Source organism: Danio rerio, chromosome 9, assembly GCF_052040795.2.
Source record: "Danio rerio strain M-AB ecotype USA chromosome 9, GRCz13ab, whole genome shotgun sequence".
Classification (NCBI taxonomy): domain Eukaryota; kingdom Metazoa; phylum Chordata; class Actinopteri; order Cypriniformes; family Danionidae; genus Danio; species Danio rerio.
This window is the reverse complement of record NC_141029.1, coordinates 28,049,479-28,072,079: the sequence shown is the minus strand read 5'-3', so window position 1 is coordinate 28,072,079 and position 22,601 is coordinate 28,049,479. Positions and strand designations below refer to the sequence as shown.

The window sequence follows — 22,601 nt, the reverse complement described above, 5'->3', positions numbered from 1 at the left end:
TGACTTTGACTAAGCATGAATATGAAGCATAAATGAGGGATAATGAGTAAGGCAGGTAAGACTTCATAACTTTAATTTCGGCCAGGGGTCTAGATAATTCTATAAAACATATTTTGTATTCTATAGAATTGTCCAGAGGTGTGGACTCGAGTCATGTGACTTGGACTCGAGTCAGACTCGAGTCATGAATTTGATGACTTCAGACTCGACTTGACAAAATATGAAAAGACTTGCAACTCGACTTGGACTTGAACATAAATGACTCGGACTTTCACTTGGACTTGCGCCTATTGACTTGTAAAGACTTGCTACTTTCTATAAAAAGCCCAAAGATAAAAAGTATGTTGACACGGAGCGCTCTATCTCTGTGTGTGTGTGTGTGTGTGTGACAGAAAGCATGCGCGCATACTTTCGACCACTAGCGCTTTGTGGCGCACTTCCGTGTTTTTGCAGATTTTACAGTCTATGGTTTTTGCACCAGCGGGAAATTTGAAGATGCCATTTTCATTCTGACTCGGAGAGTGAAATAAACACATCCACGATCTGCTCCTTTTGTTTTATTCAGCGGATTTACAACATTTGTCAAAGGTAAGATACTTAACTACTCGCAATGTGTTACTGTTGTGCAAAAGCATTGTTTTACTGTTGTGCATAAGTCAATGAACTTCAGTTTTTTTAACCAAACTTACCCTCTCCTCATTTATTTCACATAATTATGAATGAACATGGCTGTAATTTATGTTTTTGCACTTGGTCGTTTGTGTCAATGCGCATATTATGTTTTATTTTTGTGTTTTGCCCATCCTCTGACAGTATTTTCTAACTATTTAATTAGTAGTAATAATAATTACATGCCATAATAACTAGATATATATAATTTATTTTTAAAGCTCTTAAAACTGTGAAAAAAGTGTTTTGTTATTTTTTGGTAACATTTTGCAATAAGGTTTTTTTTAGTTAATCTATGTACTAACATGAACTAATAATGAACTATACTTTTAAACCTTTATTAATTATAGTTTAACATTTACTATTGCATTATTACAATTTAAAGGTATGCTTGTTAACATTAATGTTAATGCACTGTGATTTAACAAAGGTTAACCAATAATTTTATTTCCATTAATTAATGAATACTGTAATGATTTGTAACTGTACTTCACTGCATTGTTTGTTCACATTAGTACATAGATAAACTTAATTACTTAATAAAACCTTATTGTAAAGTGTTACCTTTTTTCATATTTTGGATTGATACTATTAATTTTATTTAGTATTTAAAACCTTAAAAGTATTTTTATTATTGTTGATGTTATGCCTCTTAGCACTATTTTAGTCCTCTACATGGTTTTTAATTAAATTTTTATTGTGAGATTGTAATGTAATGCATCTATATTGTTGAATTTCTGTTTGTTTGTTTTTCTGTATTTCCCCCTCTATATTTAAGGCTTATCTACTATTTTTACGGTACTTAAAACCAACCATCTAATAAAAAATACAATTGACAATCACATTTCGTTTCATGAGTGTCTTTGTTCCTGTTTTGTAGGACTCTTATTTTAACAGATTTCATTGGAAAACACTTGACTGATCATTCAATCAAAGTTTTACCTTTATTATTCCATCACTCAATGAGATCATTTAATTGTGAGTTGAATTACTCCATTTGTAATTGTTTTTAAATAAACTAAAAATGAAGACTTGTTTTATTCAGTTTGTTGAATTTGAACTCTACATATTAAAAGATATTTAAAACCACTATGAATGTATTTAAACTAATATTTAAATTTATATAACTGTTTCACTGTAGGTATTTCTATTTTAATTTATTTAGCACATGTATTGCCTATTCAAACATGAAAACAAGTTTTAGATAATTTGTGGCTCTAATAAATTGTTAAACATTACAATATCCCTGCAGAAAAATCCAGCTTAAACCAGCCTAGGCTGGTAAACTGGCTTTAGCTGGTCGACCAGGCTGGTTTTAGAGGGGTTTTGGTCAGTTCTAGGCTGGTTTCCAGCCATTTCCAGCCTGGTCTTAGCTGATCAGGCTGGAAACTGACCAGCAAAATCCAGCTAAAACCAGCTTGACCAGCCTGGTTTAAGCTGGACATAGCTGGTTTTGGCTGGGCTCCCAGCCTGGCTAGGCTGGTCAAGCTGGTTTTAGCTGGTCATCCCCCAGCCTGACCAGCTAAGACTAGGCTAAAGAATGGCTGGAAACCAGCCTGGAAATGGCCAAAACCCCTCTAAAACCAGCCTGGTCGACCAGCTAAAACCAGCCTAGGCTGGTTCAAGCTGTTTTTTTCAGTAGGGATTTTTGACAAAATGGTCTAAAATGATAGTTTACAAGTGCCTAAGTGGGATTTGAACCCCGTTCTTTATGAAAAGAAAGAAAAATCTGATTGGCTCTGACATTACTTTCACCAGTGGGCAGGTACTTCAATCTGATTGGCTGGTCTCTCGTGCACTTATTCAGTCTTACTGCGTTTGCTTGACTTTTGTCCACACTGGCGCCTCAAACCTTTCCTGCTTTTGCTCTCCAGTGATCCTCCTGGTAAATTGATTATTCCAGAATGTTGATATGGTTTATCAATGTTGATAATGGTTTCCTTATTTTTATCACAGTTACATTTCTGCTTGCGTTAGTTATATTTTTGTTTAAATGTTTTTTTATTTGATTAGTATGGTACACCTTTTGGGTGATTAATAAATGTTTGTAAAACAAAATGCATTCTTTACATTCAACATCTATTCTCTGTGTCTTTAAGTGTTTGTAACTGGAAATATCTCATCATAAAACATACAGCCAAAATGTTATGGTTTATTGGATTAAAAATTTAATATGTAAGTCTATTTTAGTATTTTGGTTATTGTTAATAAATAGTGCCTCAATATAAATCATATCAAAAAGCACGAAAGGAAGAGGAAACACAAGACTCAAATTTTGTATATAATCTCTGAGAGCACGCAGGAAAATGTGTGTGTGAGCAGTGCATATTTGAGAGCGAGAGAAAATTTGCGCGTGAGCAGCGTATATTTCAGAGCTCGCAAGCAGTTTTGTCCACAGAGGAAATCGGTGCACGAGCGTCACACAAGGTAGAGAGCAAAGCTCTTCAACGTTATGTGAAGAAAACAACGTTAATTTTTGTATAAAGTAGCCTACTTCATTGAGAATATGTGCCACAATTTTACATTGCTGCTAGACAGATTTGCATCTTCATCTCTTCAGCACACACGAGATTCAATTGACAAAATACCAAGTTCACTCAATTTTATTGTGCAGCATACAGGAGTTGTTGGTCTACTGCTGCCTCATTGAGGTTGTTTATGTAGTTTTAGTTAATCACAAGTTGATCACCGAACACATAACATAGCACAACTAAACTTAATGAACTAGACAGCAGTAGACCTGCAATTTCTGTGTGATGTGAGGCAAAATGGACTCTATTGTAGTGGAACTCGTTCTTGTGCAATGTGCTGTGTAGACAAGATGCAGCACTGTTTAGCACTTTTTCAGAAAATTACATTTGTGTTTTTATATATCTGAGCAATGTTCTTTCATAAAAAAGGTTTGTTTAATAAATACAGATCTTACAACCATACATAATCTGTTTACAGTTCATTTTTCTGTTAAAAAGACTCGAAAGGACTCGAAAATCAAACTATAGGACTTTGGACTTGACTTGAGACTTGTTGCCTTTGACTTGGGACTTGACTCGGGACTTGCCTGTCTTGACTCGGGACTTGACTCGGGACTTGAGGGCAATGAATTGAGACTTACTTGTGACTTGCCAAACAATGACTTGGTCCCACCTCTGGAATTGTCTAATTAATAATTATGCAAAAGTTTTCTTAAGTGATCTTAGAATATCACTCCAGTTGTGTCTTTACATTTATTTCCATTTACATTTAGGATTGATTTATTTATTTTTAATAATAATAATAATAATAATAATAATAATAATAATAATAATAATAGTAATAATAATAATTTTATTTATTTATAATAAATATATGACTTCCGGTTTGGCTGCAGAGGGAAATGGCAGGTTGAGCGCTTAGCTCTCGCAAGTCGGCGTTATATTTACCCCCGTGTAATTATTTTAGATTTTTAAAAAGTGATTTTCCTTCATTGATATGACGGGGGGAAAGAAAGGCAGAGGTAAAGGGGCGCAAAGTACAACGAGTAACCACCCACACCGTGCAGGCCTTGACGAGGAGGACGACATGCGGGAAGAAGAGGACCGACAAAATGGAGGCGAATCAACATCTGAGAATGTGTCCACGGGGCTTGAAACCTTAAGCAAACAGATCAGCGATCTGAAGTCGGAACTTAAGGAAGACCTAAAAACATTCAAAGACGAAATTAAGCATGATATGAGAGAAGAGTTCATTGAGTTCAAACAAGAAGTTAACCAGCAACTTTCAACGAACATGCTAACCATGCAAGAACACGGTAGGAAAATTAACGAGATGGAGACGCGGATCGATGACACCGAAACATGGAGTGCGGAGGCCAACTCCGCCCTTCAACAGGCAATAAAGGATCAACAGAAACTAGAAGACAGGTTGAACGATATTGAATCGAGGGCTCGACGAAACAATATCAGGATCCATGGTGTACCAGAGAACGCTGAACAAGGCTCGGTGATAGAATTTGTTGAAAAAATGCTCCGCTCCGAATTTGAGCTCGGCGACGTGGACTTACAAATACAACGCGCGCACAGAGCCCTGGCGCCTAGACCGGGCCCAAACTCGCGTCCGAGGTCCATTATAGTAAATTTCCAGCAGTACAGCATCAAGGAGATGGTTATTCAAAAAGCCTGGCGAAAGAAAATCATGATGGAAGATAAACCGCTGTTTTTCGACCATGATTATACAGCCACCGTTCTCCATCAGCGCAAAGCGTACGCCAATATTAAAAAGGCTCTTAAAGAAAAGGGCATCCGTTTTCAGACGCCCTTCAATAGGATACGCATTCACTGGGAAGAAGGAGTGCAGGTGTACGGCAGTGCCGGGGAGGCAGCGCAGGAGCTGCGTCGGCGGGGATACAGCGTGGAGATGCCCGTGAGACCGCCGGGTAAGAGCCACCTGTTGGATCGTCTCCAGCGGGCTACATCGTGGCAGCGAGTGGGATCAACCACGAGTGTGGACACTGCCAGAAGAGCTAAAGAACGCCTACGGGAATTTGAACATGGTCGCAGCAATGTTTAAAAACCCACGTTATAGCAACCCTCTACATAATGATGTTTAATGTATGTGCGCCGGCTGGCGGGATGACGAGGTCAGCTGTGCCATTGGACACACGTAAGTGATCTATGATACACTCTGTAGCGGACTCATTGGTGAGGGGGCCCTTTCCGGGAGAGAGGATTTCCCCCTCCTCAACTGAAAACGTGAGAACGCTCTTCAGACTTTGGAAGTCTTTATTCTTTTCTGTTATAATGCTTGTTCTAAGCAGTTCTTGGCTTGTTTCTGTGTTACAGTTTATTTTATTTAAGGTTTGCCTGTGGAAACATAGTGGTGTAAGAATGACTCTTTTTGATGATGGTACAGTCTACTGAGGTTAAGCTAATGTCTTTAAACGTGAACGGTTTGGGTAACCCAATTAAAAGGTCAAAGGTATTGACAAAATTTAAAAAAGAGAAAGCAGATATTATTTTTATGCAAGAAACTCATCTCTCTCAACAAGAGCATGAGAAATTAAAGAGATTTGGCTTTAAAAATACTTATTACAATTCATATGAGCATTCACATAGAAGGGGAATTGCTATTCTTGTTGCTAATAAATTTAAATTCGAATTATATAAGGAAATAAAAGAAAAGGATGGGAGATATCTTATTGTTAAGGGTAAAATTGAAGAGGAGTTAATAACTTTAGTAAATGTGTATGCTCCTCCCGATACTAGTAAACTGTTCTTCAAATCATTAATGGATGTAATTGTACTGGAAGCAGAGGGTATTTGTATATGTGGTGGAGATTTCAATGTGGTACTAAACCACCATTTAGACACAACTAATAGCAAAAGAAATGAGAGCAAAATATCAAAATTAATTAACACAGCCTGGGATGACATAGGATACTGCGATGTCTGGCGACATATTAATCCATCTCTCAAAAACTACACTCATTACTCAGCTCCCCACCGTACATACTCTAGGATTGATTATTTTTTTATGCCAAAAAATGACTGTTATAGGGTGAAAGATTGTAGCATCGGAGTAGCTGAGGTCTCTGACCACAGCGCTTTGTACCTGACAGTTCAAATAGAAGGAAGGAAGAGAAAGACAGGTTGGAGGTTGAATGTGGGTTTGTTAAATAACAAAGCAAATACAGAACAGATAAAATTAAATATAAAAGAATATATTAGGATAAATGATAATGGAGAGGTAAACCCATCCATAGTATGGGACTCATTGAAGGCTGTGATGCGTGGGAATTTGATTGCACTATCAGCGCAAAATAAAAAAAAGAGAATTATGGAGTACAATACCCTAACATCAGACTTATTAAATGTGGAGCAACAACACAAAATAAACAGGGACCCAAACCTACTATCACGTATGCAGCAAATAAGGAAACAGATTAACAGCCTGTTGGAACAAGATGTTGAGAAGAAAGCTCGATTCTATAAGCAGACATACTACGAATCCGGCCCTAAAGCAGCAAAATTGCTTGCCCGACGCTTACGTAAACAAGAAGTTGATAGCACTATTCATAGAATACGAGACCCACAAACAAATAATTTGGTTTATCATCCACAGAAAATAGAGGACATTTTTCTAAATTATTATAAACAACTGTATACGGATGCTTCTAACTCTAAAATGGAAGCGACAAGAAATTTTCTTAATGAACTAGATTTACCAAGTATAGGCAAAATACAAAATGATTTCATTACAGCAGATTTCACACTAGAAGAGATAAATAATGCGATTGGGAGACTAAAAACATCTAAAACACCAGGTAGTGACGGCTTTCCAGCCGAGTGGTATAAAACTTTTAAAGAAATACTAGCCCCACTTCTGTTAAAAACATTTAACTGGATTAAAACAGAATGTAAACTTCCACCTTCATGGAACGAGGCTATCATCTCAGTACTCCCAAAGGAGGGTAAGGACAGGGAATTTAGCTGCAATTATAGGCCCATTTCAATTCTTAATATAGATTATAAGATATATACTTCAATTATAGCCAAAAGATTAGAGACTATCCTTCCTGAATTAATTGACGAGGATCAGACAGGATTCATAAAAAGCCGTCAAACACATGATAATATTAGGAGGACGCTGCATATTATAGATAAAATAGAAAGGGAAAATAAGACAGCAATATTACTAAGTCTGGATGCCGAAAAGGCCTTTGATCGGGTCAACTGGGAATTTCTTTACCAAACTTTGGTTAGATTCGGCTTCAATAAACATTTTGTAAATATAATTAGATCTCTTTACCAACAACCTACAGCCAAAATAAAAATTAATGGGTCATTATCTCCATCGTTTAGTTTACAAAGAGGAACTAGACAGGGCTGTTGCCTTAGTCCCACATTATTTGCTGTTTATATTGAACCCCTGGCCCAGGCAATCCGTCAACATGAACAAATACAAGGCATTACAATAGGACATAAAGATCATTTAATTAGTTTATTTGCAGACGATGTCTTGATCCATTTAACAGATCCTGAGGCTTCCCTCCCTGTACTGATGGAGTTCCTCGACGAATTTAACTTCTTTGCTGGGTACAAACTAAATATTGCGAAGACACAACTTTTGTCATTTAACTACAAACCTTCTGAGGAAATCAGACATAGATATAATTTAAAATGGGACATGAAAGAAATAAAATATTTAGGGGTGATTATTACAAAAAACCTGAGTAGTCTGTACGGTGCAAACTATAATGTGATTAACCAGAGTATTAAAAGCGATATGGAACGGTGGTCTACCTACCCATTGGATTTTGCTAATAAGATAAACGTCATCAAAACAAACATATTACCTAGATTACTATACCTATTTCAAGCCCTGCCAGTAGAGATACCTAAACATCAGTTTACAATCTGGAACAAACTTATTTCCAGGTTTATTTGGGATGGAAAGAAGCCTAGAATAAGATACACAACACTCCAGTTGTCCAAGCAAAAAGGAGGAATGGCCCTGCCGAATCTCAAAGATTATTTTTACGCAGCTCAGTTCCGTCCACTTTTTCTTTGGTGTAACAACAATTATTTTGCCAGATGGAAAGAAATTGAGACATATACGGTGGGTTATCAGATTCAGTCAATTCTTGGAGAAAAAGAAATCCCTTCGGTAGTCAAAAGTCAATTGGATTCAATAACCTCTGGAGCAGTGGAGTTTTGGTTTGAGTTTGCTAGACAATTTAAATTAAGCAAAGACCAAAAAGTTCTTCGATGGATAGCCTTTGACACTCAATTTAAACCAGGTGAAAGCGACGCCACATTTAAGCAATGGGCAACAAAAGGCATTAGTGCAATATGTACAGTATTGGAAAACAAGGAATTACAGACTTTCCAAACACTCAAAGAAAAACTTTCTCTTACTAATCGGGACTTATTTAGGTTTATACAATTCAGAGATTATTTTTACAGAGAAATAAAAATGGAAACGTCACACGAAATTAGTCCAGTTGTAAAGATTATGATGAATGCTTACAAATCAGATAGTAAATGTGCAAAAATAATCTCTAGTTTTTACGTAAGTATTATGGAAAGTAAGACCAACTCAACATTATACCTTAAATCAAGGTGGGAAAAAGAATTGAATGTAGAAATTCTACCAGAGGTATGGTTAGATATGTGCGAAATTCAACATACCTCCACAAGCTCACAACAACTGAGGGTATTCAATTGGAAGAATTTGGTAAGATTCTTTATAACACCTAAAATCAGCAGTAAAGCTTCTTCTACACCCCAGCAATGTTGGAGAGAATGTGGCTGCTTAGAAGCACACCATACACACATTTTTTGGGGATGCGAAAAACTGAAGCCATTTTGGAATGATGTGCACTTAACCTTAACAAAGGTGCTTGGGTATGAGATTCCATTTACATGCATTGTCCTGTACTTGGGTCATATTTCACTGGTTACACTTCAGGAGGATCGATACCTGGTAAAAATACTCCTTACAGCAGCCAGGAAAACCATAACCAGAAGCTGGTATAAGCCTGATTCACCTAAACAACAACAATGGCTTGATGTAATTCAGGAAATAAGGACATTGGAACATATGACTGGTGTGTTACGTTTGAAGGTGGACTTGTATGCCAAAAGATGGCAAAAATGGATAATTTACATTGACAAATCATTAGGGACTGGCTCTTAGACTGTACTCGCTTAAGTTTCAGATATACTTATTTATTTTTCTACAGTATTCTCAACACAGGCTCTGTTTCTATCTTATTTTATTTATGTATCTATTATTGTTTTGTTGTTGTTGTTGTTTTTTTTTTTTTTGTTCTAGTTATTTGCTTGTTATTGAAATGGCTTGTCATATCTGACTCAAATTAGCCTTTTCTACTATTTGTAAAATTGCATTTGATTGTAATCAATTGTGACCTACTAAAAAATCAATAAAAATTAAAGTTATAATAAATATATTTATTTTTAATATTATATAATATAATTATATAATATATAATATTATTTAATAAATATAACAATTAATTTTTACTTAAATGTATTTATAATAAATACTTAAAATATATATTTTAAATTTATACGTTTAAAATATATATAAATATTTAAAAATATATAAAGTCAACTACATAGTGTCTTTATTTCTCGGGGGATGGATGTATTTGGCATGGTTCGCCCAGGGTGCCATTTAAACTAGAACCGCCATTGGCTGTAACACTCTGCATTGTAGAATATATTCCATTTTTATTCTAAGATTCCATCTCCATTTCTTATACCACAAAAAATATTGGGCCTTAGCTTTTAAAATAAGCAAAAAATATTAGATGACAAAATATTAGGTAACTTTTCTATTTTTTTCTTTATTTAAATGAATTTGTAATATGTAAAAAAGCTCAAATAAACCAACAAAAAATAACAGCATTGTGACACATAAACAAAGTGAAATTAAATTCCATTTTAAATTGTGTGCATTAGTGTGTTACCAAATATACTAATTTCGTTAGCTGTTTTTTTAGCTGATTTGAGTTGGAATTTTCGATTTGGGAGCTATTACTTAAAGTGTGAGTGAAGTTGGGTTTTTTTTTCTTCTGCTACATGCGAGTTGAATGAAATGTTGTCTCTCGCAAGACCACAGTGCAACAGAAATAAACATTAGCACAAATAAGAACACGACAGCTTATCAAACTTACCAATGTTGCAAAGATGTATTTACCTGTGGCACTGGCATTTGATTTATTAATTAATGCAAATTTCATTAAGTTTCAGGTAAGAACAAAAAACTTGAGTAAACTATGTCAAAATCCACTTTTTTGGTGTGAATATTCACTTGGAGAGAACTCAAACTCAACACTCAAACTCAAACATGCTCGTCAGCGATTAAAAACGCACTCGCACCAACACATAAATGACTGCTGCTTATGTGTACTACACATGACATCTAAATTATCACTCATACACGCACTCATCCAGTGAGAAAACATTTAATTACCACATATGAGTCCACACACACAACGAGCTAGACTGAACACGAGAGAGAGATCTGACATGTTAATTACAACAGAACCCACAGATGGCACAAAAACACGCCTCGACGCGCCTCTCGAAAGCATCACACACACACACACACACACACACACACACACACACACACACACACACACACACACACTCGAATGAACTCACCCAATGGGAAAACAGCCCAAAGTTTCAGTGCTGGTTCTGTCTGTTGGACACTGATTCCAGCATGTGTGACTAACATCCCATAGAGACTGGACCATAATCCTGTTTTCTCTGGACCGTCTCCAGTCTATAACACACACACACAATCACCGAGATCAAAACGCACACTGTCATTATCCTGCTATGTTCCTCCTCATGTCAGGATAATTAGTAGGATTGGATGAAGGATTTCATGCTGCTTTTCATATTTCATTCTTCTTTCCCTTTTTTAAGTCTAAAGTATGATGTTAATGCGTCTCCCAGAAGGGCAGAATACAGCGTGTCAAAGAGCAAAAAAACAGGGCTTTGGTAAACTTACGTTAGACATCTGACATCTTAAACACATGCCGTAGCTCTGTTTATTCTTCTAAAGGATCGTAACGTTAGGAAAGGCTGGCTGAAGTTTGTTTTTAACAAGGTCCCCGGTCATTTCAGTGTGATGTTAGTTTATGTGGCACTCTGTGGTTCAGTCAAAATGAGATTCAGGGTTTGAGAGGATGCTGTTATTAAAGAATGGGTAAATATAAAAATTGTACTGGACTTCATGGCAAACCTGCATGCAGCGTGTTCGTAGACATTCCACATGGAGATACATTAGCCTTCTATTTATTAAAAAATAATAATAAAAACAGCTTTGTGGCCACAGGATTAAAATATTAAGATAGAAAGCACTTATTAACTAATATACAATATACAGTTTCAGTATTGTTTTCGCAATGGGTAAATGCGCAATAGTCACATCGCAGGATCTGCAATGATGAGTTCGGTTTTAGTTTATTCATCCCTTAGGATATTTGAGAGGAATTATAGCTGACCAAATATTACATTGTTATCTGTTTTTCATTAGCTTGTTTGCTTTGTTTTTAAAGTACTAGTTCAGCCAAAAATGACAATTGTGTCATCCTTTACTAACCCTTTAAACAGTTAAATATAAAATAAGATATTTTGAAGAATGCTGGAAACTTGTAATCGTTTACTTCTATAGTATTTACTATAGATTTTTTCTTACTACGGAAGTCAATGGTTACAGGTTTTCAGCTTTCTTTAAAATATCTTATTTTGTGTTTAACAGAAGAAAACAAAACTCATAAATGAATAAATAATGAGTACATTTTCATTTTTGGGTGAACTATCTCTATAAATTAATGAAATAGTTTGTGTTTAAGAAATCAAACATCTGTAGTTTTACAAAGAAACGACTTTAAAATTAAAGTTAGTTTGTATTTTTGTTAATAAGTTGATTTGATCTAATTTGTTCATACAATGAAGACTATGCAGTGCTATTTATTTACATTTGGTTATTTAATTTATACTCAAATACAGTAAAAAAAAAAAAAAATATATATATATATATATATATATATATATATATATATATATATATATATATATATATATATATATATATATATATATATATATATATATATAAAGGGCTGTCTGTTTCATTTACACAAATTAACTGTCCTACTGAATGTCAAATGAAATAGTTAATTTGCAAATAAAACAATGTCAATTTTTCCAGTACCACGAAGAGATGTTTTGTGTTTGTTTGCTAATAAAGCATGTTGATTGTAATATTATTAATATTTAATATCAAGTCAGTTGCACTTTTTATTAAAACATTAACACACTTTTGAATTATAAATTGTGTTTTAAATAACTAAAGGTATGTGCCAAATACAAAGTATGAACACTTTGATTATTATAAAAAATAATTTGATAGTAAATTAAACTTATCTTAAGCTTCTAAAATTATAGTATACTTACACACCAAGCAAAATTTTAAATTTGCTGTAGTTAAATTAATATTTACTCACTCTCAAGTGGTTATAAAACAGTTAAGTCTTTGTTGATCACAAAAAAGGTGTTTTGAAGATGGAAAGCATTAACCAGTGACATCATATAACATATAAAAAATATATTTTGTGTAAGATAGTGACAGCCAGTTTCCAACATTCTTCAAAATATCTTATTTTGTTATCAGCAAAAGTCAGACACTGAAGCAGTTTTGAAACAAGTTAAGAGTGCGTAAATGAATTTTAATTATTAGGTGAACTAACCCTTTAATACCAAACCGACGGTTATTCCACAATTCAGATTCATCTGTCATTGTCCATATTTGTTCAACATTATTAGTACTATTTGGATTAACTCAGTGACAGGTAAACTGCATTATTACAGATCAATGAAACTGAAAAAAAGTCTGATTTGATGTCATTCCATAAGACTGATCAAACAGAGAGATGAACTGGTTGGACAAGCCAAAACACAGTACGCTTAGCTAGGCAAATCTACAACAAACAACAAAAAAGAAACATGCAATGTATCCGTGCAGGCCAGCGCTAGTGCAAGCAAACTCGCTGGCACTTGATTTGAAATTAATTTCTCAAAGGGGAAATAAATCACTCGCTGAACTGTAGTGATACTGTATGAAAACATGACTGCACGCTAGATAGAAAGCTTACTGTGTGTTTTCAAAGTCTGCCCCTGAGCGAGTCTGCCGATGCAAACATGAAAGTGCACGAGCACAAAGAGGTTTGTCTCAGTTTCTCTGCACATATTAGAGATACAAGTCAGAGATTCTTTCTTCTGTTTATTTAGGTTACTGTGTAACAGAAACACCTTAAGCTCATTCAAACTCAGCAGCATCTGTTCGATAATTGCTGATAAAGTCATTCTAAAAAGGTCCAGTGTTTTCTGTGATGTGGAAAATGCAAGAAAATATTAATATAATAATGATTTTAGAAAAAATTTAAATAAATTGGAGTATAAAAATGCATAAAAATGCCAAATGGGCTAGTTTAAGTTCAAGTTCAAGTTCAAGTTCTATTTATTTATATAGCACGTTTCCAACTGCCACAGGGCTGCACAAAGTGCTTTACAGAGAGAAGATAAACACATGATATGAGCATAAAACAGTAAAAACAGCAATAAGCACATAATAGGAAGGAACATAGAAAAATTATCAATAAAAGAGCAAAAATAAAAAAAAATAGTAATAATAATAATAAAATATTTTTTCCTAATTAAAAGATGCTACCACAGTTGACCAACACTAAACACGATAGAGAACATGACCGTTATTTGGGCTAGTGTACTGTATACCACAGAAGACTGGATTTAAGTCTGCATCTTGTGCAATTCTCTGTGTGAATGAATAGCTTTTATCTTTATCGTCATTTCTTTCACCTTCACAAACTCACTTTTCTTTTACTCCCAGGTTGCATTTTTTTTTCTAATAATAAAACAAATAAGAAAAAATATATAGTTTCTAAAATTGTATTTTTTGTAAAATTCAGCAACAGAATTTGTTTGGACAGCATGCCAAACAAGCTATGTATAAATCATGAGCTAAGTGTGAACTCTTGAAATAACATTTTCAACTATTTTATTACATTTTAATCACTAAAATGTAAAATGTAACAAGTAAAAACATGGAACAATAAAATGTGCTCAAACAGATTTAAATTTTTATAATAATAATAATTACTATTATTATTATTATTATTATTATTATTACTACTACTACTACTACTTTTATAATTTTAATACTACCACTATTATACTATTATTACTATTATTATTATTAGGGATATAACAATTCACCGTGAGCAGGTTGAAAATAGTGTCAAATATGAATTCATTGAATGAATCATGATACATGTATTGAACAGAGGGGACACTGCATTTACAGGTGCAAACTCGCTTTACCTGCACATCAGTGGCGAGCAAGAGGTGAGGCGGCAAAGTAAAATGAAAGTGGCCAAATGCAAAATGCTATTAATAGGCCAAAACACGCGGACCAGAGGATTGGCAGCTCCGCTTGCTCTGACGAGTGCTAACGTTGCGGAGATCACACAGTTCAGTGTTTTCATGTGAAAGTGTGAAGATGTTTTTCAGATTGAAAGAAAAAGCTGTTGTTACAGAACCAGGTATTAGATTTTTACCCTCTCATTTTCAAATTAGCTTATACATATTTAAATAATTTTCTTATTATATCATGTATTATAATCAGTTTTTTTTATGCCAGTGGGAGCAGAGGGCTTATTGACCACTCTGTACAAACTGCTCTCTGGTTTAGGAAAGGCTTAACTCTCCACATCAGTCATCTCAGTCCCCAGTGAAAGAGTTTTTTCAGAAAATAGCTTATACCAGAAAACAGAGATTTTTATTTTTATGTGGGTTTAGTTTTAAAATTCCAATTTAGTTATTGCAGAAAACATTTATTTTGTAAATAATTGTGCAGCACTTGAGAAAAAAAATTATCTTAATTTTGTCTCAAATAATTTTGTTTAAAAATTTGTAACTAAAGCATGAATCGTGAGATTAGTATCGTGAATTGTATCTAATCGTGATTCTGGTGAATCGTTACGTCCCTAATTATTATTAATATTATTAACAATAATAATAATAATAATAATAATAATAATAATAATAATAATAACAATAATAACAACATTATCATTACTACATGGACTTTATGGATTCTTATTTAATTTCTTTTATTTGGTTTTTCAATAAACCGTTATATAGTTAAAGATTCGATCAGACATGGATCATTATTAGTAAAACTTCATTAATAATAACAGACTGGGTAGCCAAATAAATAAAACATTGCACAAGGCCCTGTAGACAGGCTCACTAGACCGTTCCGAAGCCTTTTAAATGCTTTTAAAACATCATAAGACATTCATCACGCGATTTGGTGAGGTCATCTGATATGCAATGGTTCATTCACAGTAAAGCCTCAGAGGAGGAAACCGACAGAGAGAGAAAGAGGACGGGCGTTACTTGCACAATAACACATTTGTATTTATTTCCTCAACACATTAAACCAGCATCAAAGAGCAGCATATTTCCCCGATGATTCCTCCTGAACCGCCATACCTCCATAATATCCACATTCCTGTTATAAACTTAAAGGCAACAGCCAATAGAAGTGAAACCCAACAAGTCATTACACACACATGGTTAAGTAACCGTTTTGCATGTTTTTCAGATGAGGATCTGTTTGTAACTGCCTTTTAATGGTATTTGGCTTTTAAATGAAAGGACCGCAAATATGCACAAGCGGCCACACAAAAACACAGTTGAAAAAGGCAGGTAGGCTATGTAAATTTGTGCTTGTGAAACACTTTTGAACTGACACATGTAAGACAACTGTTTTTTTAAGGTGATCAAAAAGTTCAGAACAGTGTTTTTTTTTTTTTTTTTTCTTAAAGTTTAAACAATGAAGGGTTATTATTATTGATTATTATTAGTTAGTAAGGTAATGTTACGAATAATAATTTAATAATAATAATAATAATAATAATAACAGCAATAATTATTATCATTATTATTGTTGTTGTCATCATGAATTTTAACACATTACAATAAGGTTGTATTAGTTAGTTATTTAATCCGTTTACTATGAACAAATAATAAACAATTGCAGTGTTTATTAATCTGTGTTAATGTTAATGGAAAAAAGATGTTCATTGCTAGCTCATTTTTACTCACAGTGCATTAACTAACCTTAGAAAGCATGAATTTGGATTTTAATGATATGTTATTGTAATGAGTTGGGTTTGACAACAAGTGTTGGTTAATGCATGCATGTAATCCAAAGAGTGGTCAATAATCACAGACAAATGGTTGAGGCAGACAGCAAAACAATGTAAACAATAAACAAAACACAGGGTCAAAATCACATTAATGCAAAACAAGGATAATGCTTAGGCCTGGTTCATACATCTGCGTTGAGTGATCGGCATGACCCACCACGCATGCAATGCGCGTTGCTGTGCATTTATTCTTGTGCGCTGTTTGTGTTGCTCTGCAACAACACTTCAAAAATGCAAGCTGGCAGTAGGTTTTTATGTTTATCTGTGTCAAGTTGCTTTGTTTTTTTTGTTTTGTTTTTTAACGCTGCCTTCAATTTACAAGTGGCTCAAACTTGCTCATTTTGAGGCAAGAACTGGCAGACAAGCAACAACAATAATCAGGAGGTAAACACAAAACAACAGTTTCCATCTAGAGCTCCTTCATGCAACTCGACACTTGTAAACACTCACTTCAACAGGCTCGCACGGCTCTCAACCCAACGCACACTCGCCAGTGCTACCAAGCTGATCAATCACAGAGTTTGCGCTAAGCATCGTTGCGACGTATAGCTACATTTTTTGAGAGGTGTGTGTCAGCATCTGTGACAGCCACAGCGATGGCTATGCGACTAAATTAGCCTTTAGAAATACTCACTACAAGAAAACAGGACTCAGAAAAGGTGTGTGTGTGTGTGTGTGTGTGTGTGTGTGTGTGTGTGTGTGTAAATAGTCCATGTAATTAGTCCTGAATAGACATCAGCTGTGTGTGTATTCAATGGATGATCTGTGACTGGTGTGTGAGTGAAGTGTATTATGGTCTATGTAGTTGTGGCAGATGTATAGTTTGGGTGAATAATGGAGTGTTTACTGTATTGGATTACTAAAAAAGATTTATAAATACATTAACTAACATTTACTAATGAAACCTTAATTTAAATTGTGACCATAGCATTAGTTACAAAAATATTCATTAAATGCTGATTTTGCAACAAACTACTAAAATGTAAATAAAAAGTAAAGCACTGTTTAAAGCAAAATAACTTCACAAGCGCAATATACAATGTATTTCTATAGCTTCGAGAATCCAAAAAGAGCCACATATGTTCATGGGCCAGTGACATGACCACATTGAATTAGTCTTTACTACATAAAATGATATACATATATTATGATATATGAAAATGTCTCACAAATGATAACATGTAAATGTCAAAAAATTCTATATTCTATTTAATTACTTTAAAAGTCATTTAAAATTAAAATTGAATTAAGCATTTATAACAATGTCTCACATTTCTTATTTTAAAAACAACAAAGATTACAGTAATACTAATTCAAAATAATAATACTGCTATAATACTACCGCTAAGATAAACAGTGAATTCAGTTATCAAAACTGAACTTGTTAAACATTTTGACAATAAAAAGCCTTTCAGGTTCAAACTACTATTGAAAGATAATTATCAGAAATATAAAGTGATTGTTCTTAACAGAAGCTGACGGATCAGAATAAAAGGTCTGTTTGTTCTGTTCTCAGCAGCTGTTAACAGCAGGTCACGCTAGGCTGACCGACTATTGATAACCTCCATCATCCCGACTGATAAGATTCAAAGTCAGTAAAACATATAAAACACCCCCATGTTGTCTCTATCTACTTCTTTATGGCTGATTTTCTATAAAAAAGATGTTGAAAGACGGACTTACTTTACAGCATGACAAACCTTTCACGATAAGGTACAAAATCTAGTTTTTAAAATGTGTTCACGGTCAGTGAAATGAGCTGATTAACCTTCCAAAAATGTTGACTGTCAACTACAGGAGGTCAAACTAAATATTAAATGAGCGGTTTCATTTTCTATTCATATTATATGAGGTCTGTAGCTTTGGAAATCCAGGCAACCTTGCTGGAAAAAAAAAAAAAAACCACTGACAGTATTTCTAATGGTATTAATGGGAACTGTATTGCCTGTTATCAAAACTGGTCCCTGTTGGTCTGTTCTGGTAATTTGTTGTCCTTTTATTGTACTGGTGAAATATGACCCAAAACAAACGATGACGGGAATTAATAAATGATTGAAATGCTGATAGTTTGTCATGTTTATAATTGAGCTGCACAACACTGGAAATATATGTGATGTTGTTGAGTACTGCCATAACATTATTTCTTACGATATACTGTAATATTTCCCTAAAAATGCATTTCTTTATTAGCCATGTCATTTATTTAAGGACATTAAAATAAACAGGCAAAAGATTTTTTTTTTCAGATCTAATTGTTACATCTGACGTTTTATGCAAGGAGTGAAACAAATGCATATATAAAATACATATATATATATATATATATATATATATATATATATATATATATATATATATATATATATATATATATATATATATATATATATAAATAAATTTAAGGACATTTCTGTAATTTAACATTCATTATTTTATTGTACATTTCTGTGATTTAATAACTGTTATTTTACAGTTTATTTCTGGCACCCCATCGGCCGTATAAAAAATAAATAAATAAATAAATAAAAAAACGCTAAATAATGCATTTTTTTTACAGTGTAAACCACCAGGGAAAGCCAAACAAGTAAAAGTCTGACAATATAAAATGCATTTAAAAAAACTTCAAATATCATGTTGCAAACACAATTAAATTTTGCTTGTCTGAATTGATGTTTGCACAAGTTACCGTAGTTTCTACCATGTTTTACAAAATGGCTAACCAGTTTCAGCATGTTGTTAGCAATTTTTTAACAGGACTTCCACATTGACACAGACAGAGTGATAGATTGTTTTAAAGGTTTTTCATTAAAGAAATTTATGTATTTTTATTAAAGGAATGAATATGATACTGACACTTTTAGTAATTTTAATTAGAGTTTGGTGGATGTAGATTGTTTTTTTTTTAGGAAAAACTTTATAGATATTTTTAAATACATTTATACCAAGTTCTTGAACCCACTGTTGTCTCTCTCTCTTTCGCACCTCAATATAACACTGTATGATTTATTTTGAAACAACAAGTATCCCACTGAATTATAAAAGAAAATAAAACTGAAATTAAACAAAAGTATTTTAGTGTAAAACATTTTAATTTACCACTCCTAAAATTAATATTTACAATCTTTACTTTTTCACTTGCAAGTACGTCAAATAAAATATACTTTAGTTTTAACATGGCTGAGAAACACGATAGGAAACAAATATTTATCATATTTGCACAGCAGTAAAATCGCACTAAAATCTATCTCCTTTCACACCTGTGTTCTCCTGAATAAAGCAAAGAAACTTCTTATCTAGTATCAAGATAAATTACATCATGTTTAACAGATGATTAGTGAGTAAGAGGATTTAAGATTGAATGTGGGACTTTCCACTTGGTGATGGTATGAATGTGTTCACGTCAGCACATGCTCTGATAGGAAGATCAGGAAGAGTTAAAGGGAAATGAAATGCTTGCCCTTCACTTCAACTAATTGTAAATGATTGAAGCGATAAAGATCTATTTAACCTCCAGGCTTTTCGGAACAAAAAAAACAGCCTGTCTTTATTTCAGAAAACTCAGTGGCGTCTTTGTGTAAACGCGCAGAGACGTGAGGTTGACACCTGTCGTCACCGATGCCTGCTCTACTGTAGTGGTTGTTATTTGAGCTCTGCGTGTTTGTTTGTAATTATTTTCACTCAAATGCACCTCATGAGTCATTAGGAATTCCTCCTTAACTGACTAATTTGAGTCTCGGTTCACCAGGACAGTTAATAACACCCTGATAAATACTATAACTCTGACAAAGACCGTATAATCAGTCAAGCTGTCACGGACATATCAATCAATCTAAGATGGATTAAAGCAGACCAATTAAAATAAAACTGATACACGTATACATGTACTGTATGTATACTCAATGACATTTAATCATTTTCATTTATGCATGCACACAATATTTTTTCTGACTATTTGGAAAAATCTCCACAAAGGGAAAAATAGCTTGAAAGGCAAATATTGGTGAAATAAAAATTCTTTACAAATTTTTTCTTATCCTGTGCAAAAGTCTTACCTTACTTCTCATTCTCTTTATTAAAATACATGCAGAAAATACAGTTATAAAATAATAGTTGGATAAAAAATAGTTTGGTTTTTGGAGTCTAATTGTTTAATACATAGGGGAAAAAAAAGAGTTAGAGAAAAATGGAAAAATGAGTGAAAAATACTGGAGTTTCTGTCTTGGTTTGATCTGCATTTCTGCCAGAGCTGTTGTCAACATGAATTGATGAGATTGTGAATGCTGAAAAGTACAGGCAGGATTTAAATACGTCATGAAATTCCATCTAGAAAGCACCTAATTTGTAATAGTTTTATTTATAGCATGATAATGATTTCAAATACACTGTTAATGTAATGAAAACTTATTTGGAGAGAAAATCAGCTGATGAAAAAAAACAGCCATGAAATGACTTCCAGACCTGAATATTATATAAAGTATAGTCAATATAATGAGATTCACCTGGAGAAATGCTGATGGATGCTTGATTTTAAATAGCACATCATTACAGAAAAGGCTCAACAAAAAAAGTTGAACTTGTTGCTTGGTGTTAAAGAGGTCCTATTAAACACATATGTTGATACTAGTCGTTTGATTCCAAAAGTATACTGTGTACATATTTCCATATTTTCTGTTTGAATATTAAGTAGGTATAGTTTACAATGTAATGACCATGCACTTGCTCCATACCTTTAGGATAGATTTCTGCGAAGGTCTTATAATATAGCTTATAAGTAATTAACCCAACTCAAATGTAATGTCAATTACAATGTTGCTAAAAAAAAGCCTCTAGTTCCAGCAAATAAAGTAAAACAAGTACTTTAAAATTACTTATTTGTTGTTCTGAAACTAAATGGACCATGATTGATCAATGAATGTTATTTCAAAACAACAAAAATGTAAATATGTCCTAACTATCAATTTAACCTTCAGAAACAGTCATTAAATGGCCTCCACAGAGTCCAGGACTGAATTTTAGAATTTTTATTTACAGGCAATATTATAGGTAGTAAAAGAGTCACCTGGAGAGAAAACGAAAGACAGAACATGCCAAATCTAAGGAAGAACTCTTAGAAATGCCGAAAGATGCTTGATATTAAATAGCACATCATTACAGAAAAGACTCAACAAAAAAAGTTCAACTTGTTGCTTGGTGGTAAAGAGGTCACATTAAGCACAGACTTCTGATCCTAGTGTTTTGATTTCAAATGTAGTTTGTTCTGAATATTGTGTATTCATATTTCCCATATTTATGTTTGTATATTATGTATATAGTTCACCATGTAATAACCCTACATTGATTCACACCGTTTAGATAGATTTCTGCAAAAGTCTTATAATGTAGCTTATAATGTAATGTCGTGGGTGAATTAATTATTTATGAATAATTAATTAATTCATAATGACTTAATTGTTTGTAGTCTACCGTTTCAATTACCTGACCCACAAGGTCTGTTTTACCAATAACCAAATCATAAATAAATAAAGAGAATTTACACACAAATTATTAATAACTTTGTCAATCACTTTTTCCGCCAGACTCTGGCATAAACAGGTAAAGTTATGTGTCGTTTTAATTACGTTGACAAACTTGGTTAGTAAAAAAGGTGCAAAACCAGTAGCAACCAACCAACAGTATCTGAGGTTTTCGATAAAATCATTAAGTACTGCGTGTACTTAGGATGAAAGATTGAAGCAGTGTACTGACGCTGTGACACGTTACCTGACATAGAAGACCAAAGAGTCGTTGGATAGAGACAAGATGAATTAAATATCATGATTAACAACTATAGTGAGACGTGATCCAGCAGTACATCCTTGATAAACTGTGCAACGTGCACACCTCTCTGGGGTTTTGTTCTGAAAGCACCCACTGACTGCTGAAGCTCAGACACGCACATACGCTGCAGTGCATAACAGTGTGTGTTTGTGTGTGTGTGATCACGTGATGTGCGTTTTCAGCAGTTTAGTGTCTGCTTTTCAGAAATGCTAGGTAAAATGCCAGTGTGGACGTGTATTGTTTTCGTTCTAAAATGGCATTTTAAAACCCAAGTGTGTATTTTTCACGAGCGGGTTGCTGT

The 22,601-nt window shown here is 33.8% G+C and overlaps 1 protein-coding gene and 2 long non-coding RNA genes across 45 annotated transcripts in view; 1 reads left to right on the top strand and 2 right to left on the bottom strand.

Annotated features, from left to right (window-relative positions):
• LOC141376138 (uncharacterized) overlaps positions 1-22,601 on the bottom strand; it is a 1,062,333-nt gene that overhangs the window by 957,936 nt on the left and 81,796 nt on the right. For 26 of the 43 annotated variants that reach the window (XR_015499513.1, XR_015499505.1, XR_015499508.1 and 23 more), the window contains one exon: positions 10,839-10,962. The exons of the other annotated variants lie outside the window; for them this stretch is intronic. Coding sequence is in view for 13 of the 26 variants with exons in the window: in XM_087268005.1 (XP_087124131.1) it covers positions 10,839-10,962 (124 nt within the window). In the remaining 13 variants the exon portion in view is untranslated. The remainder of the gene's footprint in view (positions 1-10,838; positions 10,963-22,601) is intronic. 43 annotated transcript variants of the gene reach the window in all.
• LOC147842379 (uncharacterized) overlaps positions 1-22,601 on the bottom strand; it is a 463,094-nt gene that overhangs the window by 398,062 nt on the left and 42,431 nt on the right. The window lies entirely within an intron of this gene.
• The window catches only part of LOC147842380 (uncharacterized), a 219,867-nt gene that overhangs the window by 160,715 nt on the left and 36,551 nt on the right, over positions 1-22,601 (top strand). The window lies entirely within an intron of this gene.